This window comes from Xiphias gladius, chromosome 21, assembly GCF_016859285.1.
Source record: "Xiphias gladius isolate SHS-SW01 ecotype Sanya breed wild chromosome 21, ASM1685928v1, whole genome shotgun sequence".
NCBI classification, from domain to species: Eukaryota; Metazoa; Chordata; class Actinopteri; order Istiophoriformes; family Xiphiidae; genus Xiphias; species Xiphias gladius.
Window position 1 is genome coordinate 7,418,138 of NC_053420.1, and position 20,212 is coordinate 7,438,349.

General features: G+C 38.9%; 1 protein-coding gene across 2 annotated transcripts in view; it reads left to right on the forward strand.

The window, feature by feature from the left end:
* Nucleotides 1–20,212, forward strand: part of igsf21a (immunoglobin superfamily, member 21a) — a 157,369-nt gene that overhangs the window by 45,451 nt on the left and 91,706 nt on the right. For both annotated transcript variants that reach the window (XM_040115781.1, XM_040115783.1), the window contains exon 2: nt 7,634–7,746. In XM_040115781.1, coding sequence (XP_039971715.1) covers nt 7,634–7,746 — 113 coding nt within the window. The remainder of the gene's footprint in view (nt 1–7,633; nt 7,747–20,212) is intronic.

Genomic DNA, 20,212 nt, shown 5'->3' on the forward strand with positions numbered 1-20,212 from the left:
CACAAATTTGGTATTTGAACCTGCCATATAATTTATGAGGAAACACATCAAAAACATTCACTATTGTTGTGCTTTAATGCTGCACGAAAATCAAGACCTTAACAGTTCCTCAATGGACTGCACCAATATAGCACTTTACTAGTCTTGTTGACCACTCAAAGCGCATTACACTGCTGCCACATTCAACCATTCACACACACACACACACACACACATTCATACAGCGCTTTACGCAGACAGACACACACACACACATTCATACAGCGCTTTACGCAGACAGACACACACACACACACACATTCATACAGCACTTTACACAGACAGACACACACACACATTCATACAGCGCTTTACACAGACAGACACAGACACACACACATTCATACAGCACTTTACACAGACAGACACACACACACATTCATACAGCGCTTTACACAGACACACACACACACGCACACACACACACACACACACACACACACACACACGCGCGCACACTGATACATCGTGAGCAATTTGGTGTTCAGTATCTTGCCCGAAGACATTTTGACATGCTGACTGGAGGAGCCGGGGATCGAATCACCAACCTTCCGTTAAGCGGACGACCCGCTCTACCTCCTGAGCCACAGCCGCCCCTTATAGGTAGTTCTGATATGCAGCAAACAAAGATCCCCGTGCTCGGGTCTGCTCAAAAACCTGCCACTGTTACTGTTGCTAACATTTAACCATTTATCCAAACCTGGGATTGTAAATTAGGAATTTCAGATGTGCCTCTCTTGCCCCATTATCTTTACTAAATTTTATTTATGTTATAAGGAATAAAAGGATGAGGCAGTAAAGGCACTTATATGATACCTGTCTGCCTCTGCAAGAGCTTTAATAGCCACTAAGTTCCTCACTTAGTGAATATTTTTATTGAGAATAATGTGAATAAGATATATAACATGTCCATTTACATAATCTATACCCCTGTTTGCCTTAGGCTATGGACATTTTTCAGAGGGGACCTACAGAACATTTATTAAATGGAAAGCTTACAAATGGAGAGGTTATTGCTGCCAAAACATGTAAAGCATTAATATGTCAGGAATGGTTTTTCCAAAGAGCCTCCCGTCCCATTATCAGCACATCACTTGCTCACTTGCCTTAAGCTCCTGCCATCAAATCAATCGCCTGGCTTTAAAAGTGTGATTATTAGCTGGATTTATTGATCACCACATGTCCACATTGCTGGCCTTTCATACAGCTGTGGACAAACCTTTCCATTAGTTGTTTTACATGTGTATAATTACAGATGTTTCAATGGTGTTTTGCCGAAAGGCATGAGCAAAAACACCGATGTAGCATGGTACATTGGAGCCATGCTAACAGGCAGGATACCATCGTTATAGTAAAAATAATAATGATCCAGCATGAGGTACTACATTTATCCTTTGTCCTTGCAATTACTTTTTGAAACAAAAAGTACCACATTCTTCCACACATACTTGTGGACGTGATACTGCTTAAATGTGTTTTGGACACTACAAATCAGCTCTGGTTGTTTACACTGCTTAGAGGCACAGATGAGGAAGGGACCTGAGAAACTCAGCCATCCATTTTTCTCATGCATTTAGCTTGACTGACATCCAAGCAAAGGTAGGCCATAGCCATAAATCACAGTGCACAATAACAGGCACATTTTGGGCTGGTCCATCATTGGCTGTGTTTTGTTTTCTCATTGCATCATGGCAAATTGATGTTATTAATGGGAGAAAGCATAGTTTGCACCACTCATTAGATGTTGTTCCAACAAAGCCTCTGATGGATTAAGACAAGCTGGAGTCCTTGTCTGCCTCTACAACCAGCTAATATGAGCCAATTAAATGCCACAATACTCTCAGACCACTCCATACTTGCATCTGTGCTCTTATAATGGCATCCAAATATACTGCTTCATAGCCAAATTAATTTTACTTTCATGACAAGTAGGTTTATTTCAGGGATTTTCTGCAGAACTGTATGCTTACCCTTACATTCCATGATAGCAATTATGTCCCTTTAAAGCTGTTGGAGGTCGCTGAACATTTTCCTTTGATCAAGTATAGTCCAAATCTTCATCCACATTTTTAAAATTTCTTCGCTCAGTAAGCTCTGGGGGTTATACCCTCGATGTGAGAGTCACAGCTGTGTTTGGGAGTGTTAGATTTCAAGGTAACCCAACAGAAAGTCTGATTCATACAGAAGAAGCTTAGGGGTAGGTGGCTGTGACCACTATATAAATATACCTGGGGCTGCCTTTCGGATGCAGGGCTTATAACACAGTAAGGGTCGATACTGTGCAGAGCTAGCATGAAAATACAATGCGAGTCTCTGTTGAATTTAATCTCAGCTAAACTGAAGGTCTTCACGGTGCCAGACATAATTTCTCAGATCTTACGAGATACACCCAGACTGACACCTAAGTATTAATTCCTTTAAAAGGCTCAAAATGTCTTCTATTAAAACAGAATACACACATTGTTGTGATTTTAACAATTTGTGCTGCACTGTCTTACATCCCATTTTCAAAAAACTAAAAGCACTGCTGTATAATTTATGGATGCTCTTAATCGATTCAAAGCAGAATCACTTTCCCCTTGAGTGCCGGGATATGTTGCATAACACACTGAAGTACAATAGCTTTCATACAGCCTGTACAACACAGCAGATCCAAGGAGTCTGACTAACCTAGAGCTCTTGTTTGATAGTTTTGTTTGTTTTGTTTGTTTTAATTTCATTGCAGGACGTCGTGGCGCTTGCAACACAAAGGGTAGCAAGCAGCAATATTGTCTATCAGTTGTGATCAAGATTGAAATATGATGGGGTCATAACATGATGAATTGTGATAAACAGCAGAAGAATGGTGCTATATGTTTTATATTTAATTAAGGGAGCGTATCGTTTGATACCCTGCACAGTGGATTAAATGTTGATTTTTTTTTCAGTATTTTAAGTTGACAAGCGCTGATATGCTTCCGAGGCAGCTGTCTAAATGATCACAAGTGTTGGATTATCGCAAATGGATGACGACTTACATTAACACTTGCACAGTGTTGATTTTTATGCTCAGAGTTGAACAAACACTGGTGTTTTTGCTGTGTGAATGTGGCCCATATTAGCCTGGGTTTTAACAAGGGCATCGAGCATAACGAGAGATATTGCTTCATTGGAACACTTTCAACAGAGATTTGGCAAATAAAATGTGTCTAATTTATGAAGTCATTTGGACGGCATTCGATGGATATTGAATTGCGTGGGAATTATGCCCTCATGTCTTGGTATGTGCAGCCGGCAAATGCTCCAGTTTCTCGTAGGGATTATTTGAAATGTGAACTTCCCTGGCATGAGTGCATAACCCATGTAATTTGCTCTTTTAAAAATTCCTCATCCCTCCCCACACGCTCCAGAGCATTTTTCTGTCTTTGGCTATGTTACATTTTCCTCTGTGCCACATAGTCAATGGATTGTTCACAATTAATCCCTGCAACCACACGAGGAGACCACCTAGCCTCTTTTACAGTATGCTTTGTATTGTCTGAATAATGTGCCCTAATTGCTAGCTATATTATTCTGATTATTATAATTTTTTTTTTTTTTACAAGTGTGTGTATATATAGTATATGTGTATTCTTTAGGAATGGATTGAACATGTAGAATTTGCATGGCATATTTTACCACCTATAACTCCTGGTGAGTGAGTAAGACTGTATTCCACAGAGTCAGATGACTTTTTTTTTTTTCTTGTAATATGCATTTCCACCACCTCTCTGGAAAACTCACCGAGAGACATTTACAAGGCCAGGCTGCTCCTCATGTGGGTTCATAGTAAGTGGTTAGGATTTTCTCTAAGAGCATCAGCTCTTTGTTAATGACATGCAGTCTCCGGAAAGGTTTATCCATTCAATTTGACTCTAGAGAGAAGATCTCTTCAGCTTGCTGATTAAATTAAGATTCTTTAATAAGCATATCTAGGTGCACCGACACGAGAGACATGCTGATCTGTGTCTACCAGTGTAGATACCCAAGACTATCTGTTTTAAAGGCAAGTAACACTGAATTTCTGCAGTACAAAGTCCTTCTCTCTCAGTTACATAGCACTTTGCTGGTGATTATTCACCTCTTCTCTGCTTGTAATTTGCTCCGCTGCTGAAATCCACAGCTGTATTGTGTAGTCACTTTCTAAAATGAAAAGTCCCCTATTGGCAGTATTTTATTTCCTCTACATTCAGTTTACTATATATACCTTTTGGATTATTCAGTAAAGCCTTATTCTCTTTGACACAATTTGGAATTCCTCACCTGATGCAGCATTTAAGATCCATCACCCTTTTAGAGCGACAGCAACAAAGTAGACTATCAAGACATATAGATCCTTACATAGAAGGTCTTGCAAAGGACAAACAATCTCTTTACAGTTTTCTCACTGTAAATTAGCAAGAAAAACACATGCACACTTCAGCAGTATTGCAAAGGGGTGACTGAAGGTTCAGTGTGACATGTGTAGCTATATACTAATTGGCAGAGTCCAACAGGCAAACAACGAGTGACTGAATGGTTGAATGAACGAGTGTGTTAGTGAGTTCCTTTTTACTGTACCTACAGCCTGTAACATTACTGCGCCTCTGTGGGAGGAGAAGCTCACTAGGGGTTGCAGCTTACATGTCATGTAATTTGCCTTTGATTCGAAACCCTGCTAGTGTTAAAAACAAAAATATGACTTTTTTTTTTTCATTTTAGTTACTTATAAAGTACATGTGGTGGCTGTGAAAATGAATGTAATTTAACATAAAATTGTCATTATGCATTTAGACGTACATAGTGGAGATTTTTGAGGCAGCCGGTTCTTTTTCAATAGGTACCAGGGTGGTGGAAAAAGTCTCTGTGGTCTATCACCAGTTTAGTAGCTAAGGGCTGGGAGATATGACTAAAATATCATTTAATATTACATTTTGTTCTTATTCATGATGGTAGTATTTTTATTTGATTGTTTTGTGATACAAGTTTCAAGCGAAATACACCACTCAAGAACAATCGTCTTTCAGACTGCTGGCTGAAAATGGTAAACACAAGTGTTCTCGTCAAAGTATGTGTTTTAAGATGCCATCTATTCATTCACTGCAGTTCAGCGCTTCCTGGACAAGGCCATCAGATTCTTTTCAAGAGAAGCACCGTGAAGCCTCCTCCAAATTCTACCCATTGTCCACCTGTGGCGTAGTTAAGCCACACACACACCTCTGGTCACAGTCACCGAACCCTGTGCACCGACACTTCATGCCATCTACTGTATAAGAAAAAATGGAGCACTCGGTTAAATTATATGTGAAAGGAAAACTTTTTTGAAATAAACAAACTCAGCAGTTGAGTTGATGAGGCACTTTCTATGTCAGTGCGTCTAACCTTGTATTTTTCAATAGAAAAAAAAAGGTTACGGAGTTAGAGAGACACTTATTACATAACCGTGAGGGTGAACACTGGGAATGCATTTTCTGAGAATTTATTGTTCTTCGAAGAAATTCTAAGACTTGACTGTTCAAATCTTGAAACTCACCCTACCATTCTGCAGCAGCCTTCTACTGGTCTGTTTAATGTCTTGGAGTTAATTATTTTTATATAATTTATTTTTATGAAAAAAACACATTGACAAAACAGAAAGCTTTTAGATATTCAACATTTGCCTGGTATTCGATTTCTTTAGTACATTATTGCAAAGAAAGGGTACACCCCTCATTATCGCTATTCTTCCTTTCTTTCTTGAACACCTGTGGAGTTCTGTGAGACATTGTTGCCCTCATTGTGCTTTTGGTTCTTTTTATCAACACAATTGTTGGTCATGAGGCCCCACGTTACTCTGTTTTACATCTTTACCTTGATATCCGTGTGTTTTATAAGATACAGTTCTCTCATTACATACTGAATGTGTTGAAACTGCTATTAGTGTATGTTGGGCGGAGGGTTGCTCGTCTGTCAGTGGAAGTCAGCCCACACACCACCGCTGGCTCACTCTGCTATAACCAAATAAAAAGCGATGACTTTGTTACTTAGATGTATTTTAAATTGATATAATAGATATATTTTTTGACACTACATTGATCTCTCTCACATTTTAAGTTATGTGTAACCTTCACTTGAGTGTGTCCTCCATACAGTTTTCATTGACTTGCCACCTCCAAATATTTGATGTATTTATTCTCTCTCAGGTCTTGTCATTATCACCAGGCAATTACCTTTGTATCCACCAAGTGTTATTTAGCAGATAGAATCGCAAGCCTACGCTGATATGCTGTACAATTATCACCTTCTTTGTGTGTGTGTGTGTGTGTGTGTGTGTTTGTGTGTGTTTGTGTGTGTGTGTGTGTGTGTGTGTGTGAAATAGTGGAAATATACTTCCAGGTCTCTGTGAAGTATTGTGTAGATGGTTATGCAAAAGGCTGATGATCAGGCATAATTTAGCAAGGTCAAGAATCCATCTGGGACTCTATTTTTTTTTTCCTCTCCTTTGTTTTTTGATGCTTTCACTGGCGAATGTACGTGTGCGATTTGTCTGTTTATGCCCGTTATCACAAAAGCCTCAGCTAAATCTCAATGGAAAAAAAAAAAAAAGTAGTATTTTCAATTATTTGACAATACGGAAGCCCCAGGCTGTATACTGCATAGCACTAATTCTACAGTAGAGTATCTGATTTCAAAGTGTTAGAAAAACATGTATAATGTATACAGATTATGACTGAGCCGCTCTTGTCAAAAACAATGGCAACATGTCCCTTTAAAATACCTTTTCACCATAAACCCAAGGCTTCTATTTTGTTGATTCTGACATTTCTCATTATGGTCTTTATATTTCTGACTATGAATGAGAAATTATTCACAACAATTGTTAGAGTCGTGATGCAGTTCAAATGCCCTCGCTTATCTCAAAGCTTTATTGACTGAGCATGTTTATTCAAGGCCAAACAACCTCAGATAAATAACTGGTGGAAAGCTTAAACAGACATTGCACAGCAAAACATGCGGGATAAATTCCAGGGCAATAATTCAATATGAGAAGCACTTTTGACTTATATACAGTCATGCAGATTTCATACATTTTTCTGTTTCAAGGAAGATGAAATCTGAACTTGAGAAAACAGAATAGATAATATTACTTATTGTTAAGAACTGACTGCTGTAATGCCACATAGTGCGTTCGTCACACAGCTTACAGTGCTTATAAGGTAGATCTTAGAGAAATGTTTGCAGTGTAGTTTGTTTGTTTGCATCGCCAAACCACATGAAGAAATTGCACAAGGTCAGTGAAAAATGAATACCCCCCCTTACTACTAACCTTCACTGAACTGGTAAATCGCCAAGATACTTAACCTCCGTGAGGGAGGGTGCTTGTTGTGTGATAACATGAGGATGAATCATGACAATATTCCAAAAGAGAATACCAACTCAGTCAATCTTCAGCTTCTTGGAATGATTCATGTACTGTAAATTCATGACTGCGTTATTGCTGTTGTCCAACATTTAATTAAGCAAGAAAGGAAAAAAACAACAACACAGAAACATGTATATTGTCCAATCAAAGTGTTTTTTACTGTAATAAAACTCTTCCATCCTTTCTGTTTTCCAGGATATTTGACAGTTACCATAGAGCCCCTGCCTCCTGTTGTTGTCGGAGAGACTGTTACTCTCAAGTGTAACTTCAAAACTGACGGAAGGCTTCGAGAGATTGTTTGGTACAGGGTGAGTAAACCTGTCTACACTTTCAGTACCATTACACCTCCAGTGTTCTCTAGAGCATCCACTTCTTTCATTTCTAGTCATTTTGAATCCAAAGGAGGTCAATGCCAATAGCCATATTACAGGTTTATGGCTGTGTTCGCAGGATGGCCATGCACTGTCAAACTGCAATTGCTGGGAAACAAGCTATTATTGGGCCAGATGTATGGGAGGCATCAGTGACTGTTGCTTGGGAATTTGATTTCTCAATCTGCCGGTCATCACCATCATCTCTTAATAGTTCACAGCTGGCGACTAAACAGTTATCAGTTATTAAAATCCCAGTTGGTGTACTACACTGCCTAAGTGCTGCCAATAATTAAATTGCTGTTGAAGGAGAAAAAAAACGAACAAAAAAATTGTTATGCTGTATTTACAAGATTTTTGTGTGGTCCATAAAACTGGCATGTTTTAAAGTTTTGTATGAAAGTAAACATCGGTAAAACAAATCTGCAAAATATCACAGTTCACAGAGGAGAAATTTGATTCTCTTCAAGAGAGTCACTGATAAGCACTTGAATTGGAAAGCAGTAGCAGCTGCCGCTATCACATCCTTGTGTGACCGTTTGTTTTTGCCAAAAACTCTCCAATAATTCTTGAGAGCTATACAGATTTGCTTTCTAAAGTGGCTGACTCTTCACCAAGTTGTTAGAGAAGTCGCTGAGTGGTGATTGGATTTGTATAATGTGGCATAGACACGTCGTAGAGCCCGAAATGCTATCAGCCAAGCCTATGGGTCTTCCATAAAATACATTCTTGTTCTCTGCTGTGGCGATGGTGGATTGTGATGGATTTGATATATAACCTAATGACTGATGGGTTTCCAAGACAAACAAGCGAACAGCAGTATGACAAATGGTGTGCAAGAGTGACTTTGCCGATGAGAATAAATTAGAATGTGCTGTTCTGACTTCCTCCACAGTTGATGATTTAAGGAGCGCTGCACCAACTGTACGCAAAAAGTTCGGTCTATTCATCCTGAGAAGTGTGTAACATTCAACATGTGTAAACAGTGGTATCTACACTTTGGCTCTGGAGGGAACTTTCTAAAGTGTGTGGGGGGAAAAAAAAAAAAAAAACTCTGATGATGCAATCAGGCTGAAAGTACTATTGCCCTGCATTATGGGAAATGTAGGATCCAGCATTTCTTGAGCTTGACTAATGCTAGACTAAAATATCTCGGCCTGTGGTGCATCAATTTGAACCATTCTTTAAAAAATAAAAAAGTCTCTTGCGAGTTTCCCAACTTTGTGTAAGTGCAATACTACGTTGCCAAATATTCTCTTAAGAGGGATGGTGGCAAGGGGGGGACATTTAAAAAATAAGGCCAAAGAGACACAATCAGTACTACAATTCACTATTATGTGCTGTATACCTTGCCTTTGTGCACACAAACTGAAAATTATTAGCTTCAAAGAAAGGATTTTTGCTTGGAGGAGGATATATACCTGTCCTGTTGTACCGAAGTGTGTTAGACTGCACACATGTACCCAATAAACTGGTAACTCAAGGGTGTAAATTGGCCTATGTACATGCATGTTTTCATGCTTGAGCTCCTCATCATCTTGGGTTACTGAGCCAAGCAACTAACCTAACTAACCCTCTCAATATGCAATCCGGACTGGTGAATTCTGCATCTAACTCGGTGATTATTTAAACCCTATTCGATTATTGTGACTGTACAGTGCGAAACCACACTATGCTGACATTCACCTTGGTTTCACCCTCCACCTTGCGCTGGAAAACTGTTCATTAATGAGCGAGCAGCGGTTTATCGCTTAGGCAAGAACTCTGTCTTTAGAGTAGCTTCTGCTTTCTCACTTTTATTATTGTGAAATAAAACAGTCGCTGGATTCATTCTAGCAAATGCTGACATTTCAAGGTAGGACAAAACGAGATTTATGGCACTTTACACATTCACCTTAGTATCATAGATCATTTTCATTGCAGTGACAATTTAATTTATTCAGGCAGGCATTGGTGAACGTTGTTTTGCTTAAATTCTGTCAGGTTTTTGCAATGTCTATTGATAGCTGTAGTTTAAATAACCACTCTGAGAATAGAGCTGCCCATATTAAGTGTTCTCACGAGGAAAGCAAAGAAGTTGTAACAGAAATAGGCCCCATCTCTCTGGTGGCCACTGCTCAGCACCACCATTGATAAATTATAAATCAATTACCAACACTTGGCTGCCAAAGTTTCTTTAATCTCTGCCTTTTATTTGACTAAATACTGTTGACTTCCTATTTTACCTCCTGGAACTGGGGTTGATACTCACCTGGGGAATTCTTGCGTCTAATCGAAACCTGGCCAATCAGACAGAGGGCTGAATAAACTGAATATTTCATCGAGTTCTCATTTGTGGCGCTAGATCCTGACGTATTCTGTTTGAAGATTTTTTTTTTAATGCATAACACATCCAGACTGCAGTCAGAATTAGCACGTCTTAGGATGTACTAAAGATAAATCTGATTATTTAAGATAACCTTTCAAGCCACACTAAGTCAAATTCTCTGCTACATTATATTAAAAACTAGAGATAAAAGTAATGGATTTGATATGAGCTCCCCATGGTTTCTATTATATTAAAGCATTTTGTATTTCCTTTTATTCTCCTAAATCTTGAATGGGTTATTTTTCAGTGACTATACAAATATTATCGCTTCAGAATGAGCTATAAGGGTGTGTGTACGAGGGGGGGTCATGACAATTTTGCTTTTAAAGCCACACTTGCCCTTTTCATTAAGATTTTCACTTGAACTTTCCATCTACTTTGAAATAAATGTTTCATACTGTACCTTCTGTAATCATTTAATTAACCTAATACTAAAAACACTGCAGTAGCGAGCTTGAGTTTGAGAAAGGTACAGAGTTTGAGAAAGGTTAACAGATAGACCTGCCATTATATATATTTCTAAAATTCTAGATGAAGTTTCACGGTGATAAAACAATGTTAAGTATGTTTTCTTTTTTTTGATCAAAGAGATCAGATCATTAGGTTAATAGTACTTCAGATAGCAACTGGGAAATTCGTTTGATGTGGTGATTAAATATGAATAAAGTACTCCAGTTTTTGTTTCGGATTATTCTGGCCAACATAATGAGTTATTCATCAATCATGATGGAACAATCTACAAAGTCTACCCCCTGGATGCATTGTGGCTCAGGTGGATGATTTTCTGATGTATGAATCCTTTATAATACCTCCCATTTTAGTTTACTCAGGATGACACAAGATTAGCAGAGTGGCAGAGATAGGGAGTAAATGCAAGAGAGTGAGGGCAGTCCTCAGTAATGGATGTTGTGTAGCCCTGCAGCTAATGCTTCAAGAGCAAATAGATGGAAGCCTCTCAAGTGTGTAGGATATTACACTAAAGGCCACATGAATGTTTTCAGTAAGTGCTGAATACTGGCAGGCCATGGATTAAGCCCTATGGATATGTAATACCACCAAGCTGTCTTCTGTGCTTTAATAGCACACCAAATAGTAATGATGGATTTGATAGGGCGGTGCTAATATGCTGCCTGTTTAGGAGAAAGTCATGGCTGTGTATGGTGATGCTCAGAGACTACGCCTCAAAGACATGCTCACAAGCTCATATCACACTGTTCTCATTTTAATTTATATAATTTATTCATTCTAAAGAATATATACATATGGGACCTCTCCCAGTGGGTGCACAGGTATCCCATTCTGGCGAGTGGTGGAGCACGCAGGGTCTGTTAGCTTGCCTGTTGAGTGCTGCTCTGCACTACACTTAGTTTTAATCACCGGATCAACCGTCTGTGCTGTCCTGTTCTTCTCCCCCTCTCACTCTGTCCATTACAGAATTCCTCCAGCCTCCCTGACATAACTCTTCTGGGATCCTTTCTCTCACCAGTGCAAGTGTCTTCCCTAAGTCACTTCCCTAATTTACCACTGGCCTGTCTGCTAGCTGAACTGGTTCTCCGATACTCTTCCCATCGTTCAGCCGTGTCCGCCTCGGTCCATTTCATTATTATGACTCACATTCACCTGTATTTATAATCCTGCTCTCTGCTGAATTGAATACTTTTCTCCCCGCTCCATGTGCAGTACGAGCATATCCTAGCTTTACATGGTAGCATGCAATATCAACAACTAAAGAGAACAATATTAATTATTTTCCAGAGCCATTTTGTTCTCCTCTGGATAACAAATTGCAAAATAATCTCCTTGAGTTTTTGTGAGCATGAGCTAGAATATACTGGAATCCAATCTCCACATTTTGAACTTCTAATTTTCACCTCCACCGAGGAGGTTATGTGATCACTCGTGTTTGTTTGTTGTTTTAGTTGTCAGCAGGATTATGCAAAAACGACTGAACCGATTTGCACCGAACTTGGCGGAGGGATGGGGCATGGACCAGGGAGGAACCCATTACATTTTGGGGCAGATTTTGAATTTTTTCTTCTGAAGTCTGGTGTGTGATATTTGACATTGGCCTTGGCAGAGGTCTTCGCTGTACTGGGTGCATTTTGGTCAGATTTGTCATAAATGTCTTAAGGCACAGCACAAATAACACGATTTCAAGTATAATCAGCTTGAAATACTAGAACATTAACTCCTTGCCTGGTTTCAAATAGCTCCCTAACCATTCCCTGAGAATCATCATTGTGATTCATGAGGTATACAGTAGCTAAATATACATTTCATAATATACCGTGTTAGAAAAGAAATAATGGTTATCTTGTCATTTAAGGCTTTTCTATAGAGTATGTGAGGTTGGATTTCCTCTCCTCCCATGTGGTATTTATGGTGGAGCAGTAACAAATCAATAGTTTGTAATGTCTAGAAAGGACAATAACCAATGACAGTCGTAAATCTCCATCATCAGCTGAAGCCACGATTGAAAGCTTGTCAAATTTTAATGAAGCCATCTGCCTCCAAAGGTTCTATTCACAACATCACAAGTCAGAATTAGCTTTACAACCTATGGTACATAGGTTGTAAAGCATTATGTTACTGTATTCAGATATATAAATATGAGGCTACAATTGATATCCAACAATTTATTAACCTAAATTTCTTCTATACCATCAAGAATTATCCAGAAGCTCAAATATTTCTGCAGCAATGATGAATGACAGCCAGACAGGGTTACACCAGTTTTTCAGGTGAGTAGTTGTATTATACATCACCCAACTTTGAATTACAGTGATGTTGTTTAAAGGTTTACTGGGTAAATTGTTTTATTTATGTTGCATAATCTCAGATCACCTGGGGACCTTTGCTATTTCCTTTGTTGTAATTGACAATTAGTCTGGTTTAATTAATTTCTTTTTTCCCCACCCAACACACTGACCTCCTAGGCACCAGTCAGACTTGAGTATTTAGTGCTGCATCGACCTCTGGGACAATTTTTCATTGTTTTAGAACCAAATAGTAATCAACAATTATGATTTCCATAATGCAAAAGGCATTGAAAGAGCAGAAACGCCTCTTGAGTGACTCTATATTGGTACATGTAAAATGAGAGAGGCATTTAACCCACAGTTGGCCCAGTGAAGCTGCTTGTTCTCTTGTTATGAGACTATGGCTCAGACTGTCCTTCCCACATGAATTATGGCCTGGGTTGTTTGTTAAATAGCTTAAAACAATCGGACGTGACCATGATGTTTATGTTCTGCCTACTAATTTGTTATATTCAAGTGAAGCAATAGTCGCTGGGAAGAGATCAGGACTAAGACATTAACCTTTCCCCTAACCTTAACCATGTAGTTTTAGTTGATGAAATGGAACCGTATGTTATCCATAACGCAGCAGATTAGATGAGTCCTTTTTTGGAACACTCAGTGGGTCATTTTGGATTGCTTTGACTAATTACCTTTTTTTTGAAGTAAGGACATGTGTTTCCATGGTTGGCTGGCATGGCTCCTTTGGTGTGCCAACGAATATAGTTCTCCTTCTCTGTAAAAGTCCTAACACAGTTTACTCTGATTGTTTGGTATCTTCTGAATTCACTCCATTCTACTGTATTCCCGCATTTTCATTTTTTCAGACTGAGAAAGTAAGTTATGAATCTGGTTGGTTATACAGTATGTATGTGAACACATCTTACGGATCAAAGTGCCAATGTACACCCAATGGTCACACCTCATGAACAGACAGCAGTCGTGAGGGACTTCGTGGGAGTTCTCATATCCAAGTGCTACATATTGTCTTTATCTTAACAACACGGCAGTGCTGTACACGCCTACTTAAGTGTTTGCCAGCTGTGTTTGGACACAGGCCAGCTGCCTTATTTGCTTTGAGGAGAACATGATGTTTATATTTGGAAATATGACAATAGCTCTGCACATAAATCACTGACCCGAGTACAATTGTACAGTCGACTTACAGCAAGAAACTTATTCTGGGATAACAGTGAGACACAAACTCTGCACCCCATCTCATTCTAATTCTCCAAACTCTTACAGTGCCTCTGGTAATGTTTTTCAGATTTACTTGTGTCCCACATTTTGACAAATCCCATTAAAGCTGTTGACAGTGTCAAAGCACAATATAACAGCTATGCAAATGACTTTTCTCTTGTCACAGTCTGCCAAGAAATATAGGAGTGCATTACCTGAGGGCAGTGTGTGTCACTGGATTTACTGGTGTCTTTTTCTGGCCATATGTTACCTCCAAATGCAATGGCAAAAGTATGTTACTGGATACTAGAGCAAAAAGTGGAGTGTATTTCTAGTCAGTAATCCTGTTTCTTGACTGTGGAGAGACAGGGGAGGCGTCATATTTTAAATCCGAGTTTAAAATCTTCAAGGCAGGGTTGCCTGGGCAACTGGAATCCGTGAGTACAGAGGAGAGCTCGGTGAGTGTGTACACACACAGCACACTCCTGTGGGAGTTTTTGGGAGTCTAACTTCCCGCTGTTTAGTCCACGAGTGTAATTGTTTAGGTTCAGTAAATCCCTGTCTCAGTCATGTTCTATTGCATCCTATCTAACGGTCGGCTGGTTGGTCGGTCCGGCGGTCAGTCGGCACTGTCTGGCCGTCCTTTGGAAAACTAGTAGCGCAGACATTTTTTGTAGAGCTGGATGATGTCTGAGAGACATCATCCATAAGTAACTGTACAAACTGTTTACCTGTCTATGAAATAATAGACATTTACATTGTCTAGAGCCCTGCAATTTATATTGGATATGCAAAATGTTTTGATTATTAAGAGTTTAAGTAAAATTAAGTTTTTTACACTGTTCCTTTGTACTTAGTGAGCTGAAAAATGCACAGATCCTTGCAGGCATCACCACAGTCTCTTATCAACGAGAAGAAGTACCATGGGCAGATCACTATCAGGACTGCTGGCCATGGTGATGGTGAAGCTATAAGGTCTGTGCCAAAGGGCTTTCCCAGCCTCTGACCGTGCTGCGGATCCAGCTCTGGCTCCCAGAGCATGTTCACATTGCCTCCATCATCCCCTGAACCTCCCTACAGGATCATTTTTCATTACCGTTGAGAAACAATGCTACACGCAGCCTATTTTCCAAACACTTTATGATGCCAACTTTCAGGTTGCGCTGTCTGGACACGGTGAGAAATAACAACATCCTCTGTTTTCAAGTCTGCCTGCTGCAGCTTTGAACATAACTTTTTTTCAAAATAGAGAACCCTTAGCATGATAACTATTTAGTTTTCCTTTTGTCTGTTATTAGGGCTTGTGCTCACTGAGTTATTCAGTTAGTGTGCCCTACTTGGCAGCAGAGTTCATTGCTGTCCTCTGTAGACTGCTTGTTTGACTGCAGCACCATTAAAACGACAGATTGAGCATTTCCCTGCCCCCTTGCCTTTGCACTTGGTTTCAACCCTTGATCATAAGTCCATCAAAAGGAATAACTTTACATTTATGTGGCCTTTGGAAACAGTAATCACGAGACACTTGAAATTGTCTTATACATTGGGACAAAAGACATTGGGAAATTAGTCTCCGGTTTCAGCGTCTACGCATAAATGTGTAAACGTGACGTATTCAGCAAAATGTATACTTGACACCCTATTTACACACAATTTAGCATTTGTATAATAGAATTCCATTTTCCGGGATGAATTTTGGGGCTATTAGGTTCCTGTTGTGGTCATTGTCTTCTCAGTTTTTTTTGTACTCAACCAACTGTAATTGTCTTGAGAGGAGATCTCTTTCATTCTAAATTGTTAGTAGAACAGTAGAATTTCAAGCTTTTACATTTACAGTGGATATGATGAATCTACGGGTTACTGCTTTCTGTATGTAAAACACATTTATGACGCTGTCTGTGACTGACTTTCCCAGCATGGGGCACCGAACCGTCTTATCTGAAAGAAAATTAGAAATCCCTTTTATTACATTTCAATTCAAAGATGTTTGCGCTCCCTCTTCTGTAGGTAAAAATTGTGGCCTGCCCCTTTAAACACTGGCACAAATCTGTCATCTTTATTAGCCTGCTGCTCCATGCCGAATGTGGTGCCCCAAGGGGAATGAGAGATAAGGTGATATGGATCACTGCACTGCAACCTTCCCCTTTGAGGATGTCACTAGGGCAAATAAGCAGCCTGTTATACATGGAAATGATTATTACACACTTCATGTCAACAAACTACTGGATGACTCGCCTTTTTCCCACAAATGCTAATAGCAACAAAGGGACCGATTATTGTGTGCTGCTAATGGTGGTGACTGTGATGGCAATGGGATATTTTGTTTCTGTGCTGCTAAGAATGAATGCTGGCTCCTCATTGTAAGCATCTCCCGGAGATCCCCAGGTATCTATCAAGAGCATACTCTGTATCTAATTAATTAGGTAATTCAACAAATGATTATATGGAAAACTCTCCACAAGATCATTTGCTTTTTCCCCACTGACTAATTTTCTCTCCATGACAAAAGGATTAAATACATTCTAACGGTTGCATGACACTTTTTCATTCTCATGGTTAACGTGAGCATCAGGGTAGAGTATATCATACACGCATCACAAAAGTGTTACATGGCACATTTATTTTTCAGTCTCTTTGTTTGTTGTTTTCAACCAGAAGTATTAAATGTGACAGCAGTGCTCGGATTGGAACGGATTCTGTAAAATATTTAAACGCCTTCTTTAAAGAAAGATGTTACTTCGTTAATGATATAGATCTCAAAATGTTTGCCTCATTATATTTCATTAACAATGGCCATCTGGGAGAAGATTTCAATTTTAGTGGCAAAGTCATTGCTTTTTTTTTTTTTTTTTTTTTTTAAGGCTTACTGTAGCTCTTCAAAATTTCAACATGTCTTGGAAAATTTATAATCTCCCTTCCAGAATCATACCAGATTTTTGAAATCCATTCTTACTATTACAGAAGGATCAAACAAGAAAGTGATTACTTAGCGATTAGGAGTGGATCAAAGCCTCTTTGTGACATTTGCGTTAGAGGAGGAAGTCATTTCCATGCCAGAAGAGTCTTAGCAGTGGCCTCTACTCCTCCTCAACAGAACACACTGTGAGGTCCTCCAGGGGTTTGAAAGAAGCAAAACAATTACTTATTTAGTTCTTTATATATTTATTTAGTTGTTTACTTCCTTGCTTGTTTATTTGGATAGACTGTGATGAGATTTACTTCCAAATGGGGAGAAACACCCACATACAAACAAATGACATAATGTGAACCCTTGACTGCTTTGCAAATCCCTTCATTAATTTATTTCATTCTAAGTTGCAAAGTAAGAAACTCAAAAATATTATTGAATGAGTCGAACCATATTTTATATTTTTCTTATTAATAAATCCAATGAAAAGACCCAAACCAACAATGACTTGAACCTGCAAAGTGTACTGTCTGTGTAGCCAAACCCTGATATAGCTTATTCTTCTGTGGCATAGAGCTCTATCGCTTTGCAAAAACACATCATTCGTCATTACCATGAACATGGGCCCTGTGGTGTGTTTTGATTTGATCCCACATACACCGTCCTGCTGCTGTAAATACTCAATGTAACACCAAATGTCTATTGACGCACAGCAGAAAACGGTTCCTACAAAATGCACTATACACTCCTGTTTGACTAACATCTGCTCAAAATTACAATGCACAGCTGTTTCAGAAAATACTTTACCTCTCTTTAGTGGGAATGACTGGTCTTTGGGCTGAGAGCAGTAGAGAGGCTGTGTAAATCAAACGTGTTGACAGATACACACACACTTTGGGTTTTGGGCATGAAGTTTGTCTTTCTCAGGGTCTTGGACACACTGGTGAGTGCTGCTTACAAAATAGCATAGGGAGTTATGCTATACTGCATCATTAACTTAACTGACAGTTTTAAACATATTGCCGTTGCAGCAAAGAGACATTCTCTTTTCTTTAATTTTACACAAGTGTGTCGGTAGAATATACAGTATTTGTTGAGCATTATTGGCGATAATAAAGGAGACTAAACGACTTTATAGACATGATGTGAATGCCCCTCATTCAATTTCCAAATTTCCTACATAAACTGCAATTTGATATGCCAAGTTGTAATGTCAGTTTGAGTGTGACATTTTTTGTATTCTATTTTCAAGATCACATAAGGAGCTCCATAAGGAACTGATGATGTGTGTATCAAAATTATTCAGTTTAGTTTCTTAGTTTTTTTTTTTTTTTTAATTAAAACCCGTCAAACAAATAGTTTATCACTGCTCACTCGTTTAGTGACGCTGCAAGGAAGTAACCCTGAAGTTGAGAAACTTCAGTTGTGAAGGGTGAAACGAGTTGAGAAAGTTTTTAGGAAAGAGGTTATTATGTTTCAGCTTTTCCTAGCCTGCTACTGCAGTTGGTTTATGTGACTATGATGACATACTGTATCTCGTGCCTTTTAACGTAATGACGTGTGGCAAGCATTTAAAATTTTCCACATGTACAACTAGATGTATGTAATATGTGTTGGCCCCCTTCACTTTGATCGCAATCAGATAGAACATTAACAGTCCATGATGCAACATCTGTATGGGAGAAGAAACCATTGAACAACATATTAGATTTTATAGAAATCGGTCATTACAGCCGTAGTTGTGAATGTGAGCAGTTTCTTATCCATTGCAAGCTTTGCAGAAAATGCAACAACATAACAACGAAATAAATCTAAGGGACGACCGTAAACAAATCAGCCACTGATTTACGTTATCTAAATCAGTCCGTGCTTTGCCAATGAGGGGAAGTCGTTTGAAAATATTGATGGCTATCTACAAAATCCGGCAACACTTCGCAGTTATCATCCATCCATTCATCCATCCATCTATTTTTCCATGCCTTTTAAAAAAAAAATTATTATTCATTAGGTGGCTACCCCAGTATTCATTGAATAAATGGCACAGAAACCCCCTGGATATGTCACTACTAATCAGGGCACAAGTTATCAGCATGTAATAAAGACCAAGAGTTAATAAGTTATGATTAAGGTCAATACTTTAGGGGCACATACACTACTAATTCAGTTGGATACAGGCAGTATGAGCAATTGGAATTGGAAAAAAAAAAAAAGTAATTATGAGCGACATGTTGTTATTGAAACATCATTGGCCAAGAAAAAATCAATTATAAATACTAATTATTATAAAGAAAAGTATTCCTATGCTGCTTTTCCAGTTTTATTATCACAAGAGAACATCTGAACTATGATGTGAACTGCCGGAGGCTTACTTTATATATTGTGTGCCCACAAAATAATCAGGTCAGTCTTTAGATCCCTTCAAACAAGGCTTGACCCCGCTGAAATTTAGCCTGGGCCAAAAACTGCACCTCTGCAAAATCACCTGTCACCCTGTCTGAGAACCTGTTTCTCTTTGGGAATCCAATCGTGTGCTTGTTGTTTCGCTTTTCCACGGTTTCGGCATCCGGCAGAAATCATTTCTTATGAACTTCTTAGGGGCGGCATCATAAAGGGAAATTTGCAATCGGCACCTATCAGGTTCAAACACGTCCCCTAGAATTACATACAATGCACAATACAGTACTCTGCATACCAGAGTACTGTATTGCTGCCATTATCTGCTTTTCATTCATTGTTTACCTTAAGGTGAGCTGTAAAAGACCACCTTGATTTGAACTTTTAATGTGGGCATACTAGTGGGTTAAACACTTTGAAGTTGCAACGGTAAGCTTTATTAGCCTTTTCCTTTGAAACCTGATCTTTGCTTTAAAGCTGTGGTTAGCACTTCTGTTCACTTATCCGTCCATCATATTTCTTCAGCATCTTATTCTTTCTAGTGGCTAGAGACTATCCCACGAGTAGACCCTAAGAGAACCACACTGGATAGGTCATCAGACTATCAAACGGTTAATTAGGGAAATGGTTACGAGCACATACTTTAAATCAGAAGTTCGTACAAATGTAAAGACTAAATTACATGCTGTGTATTGTTAAATATGTATAAGTAATTCCTCTGAGATATGAACTTGTTATTAATGCATTTGCATAAATAGA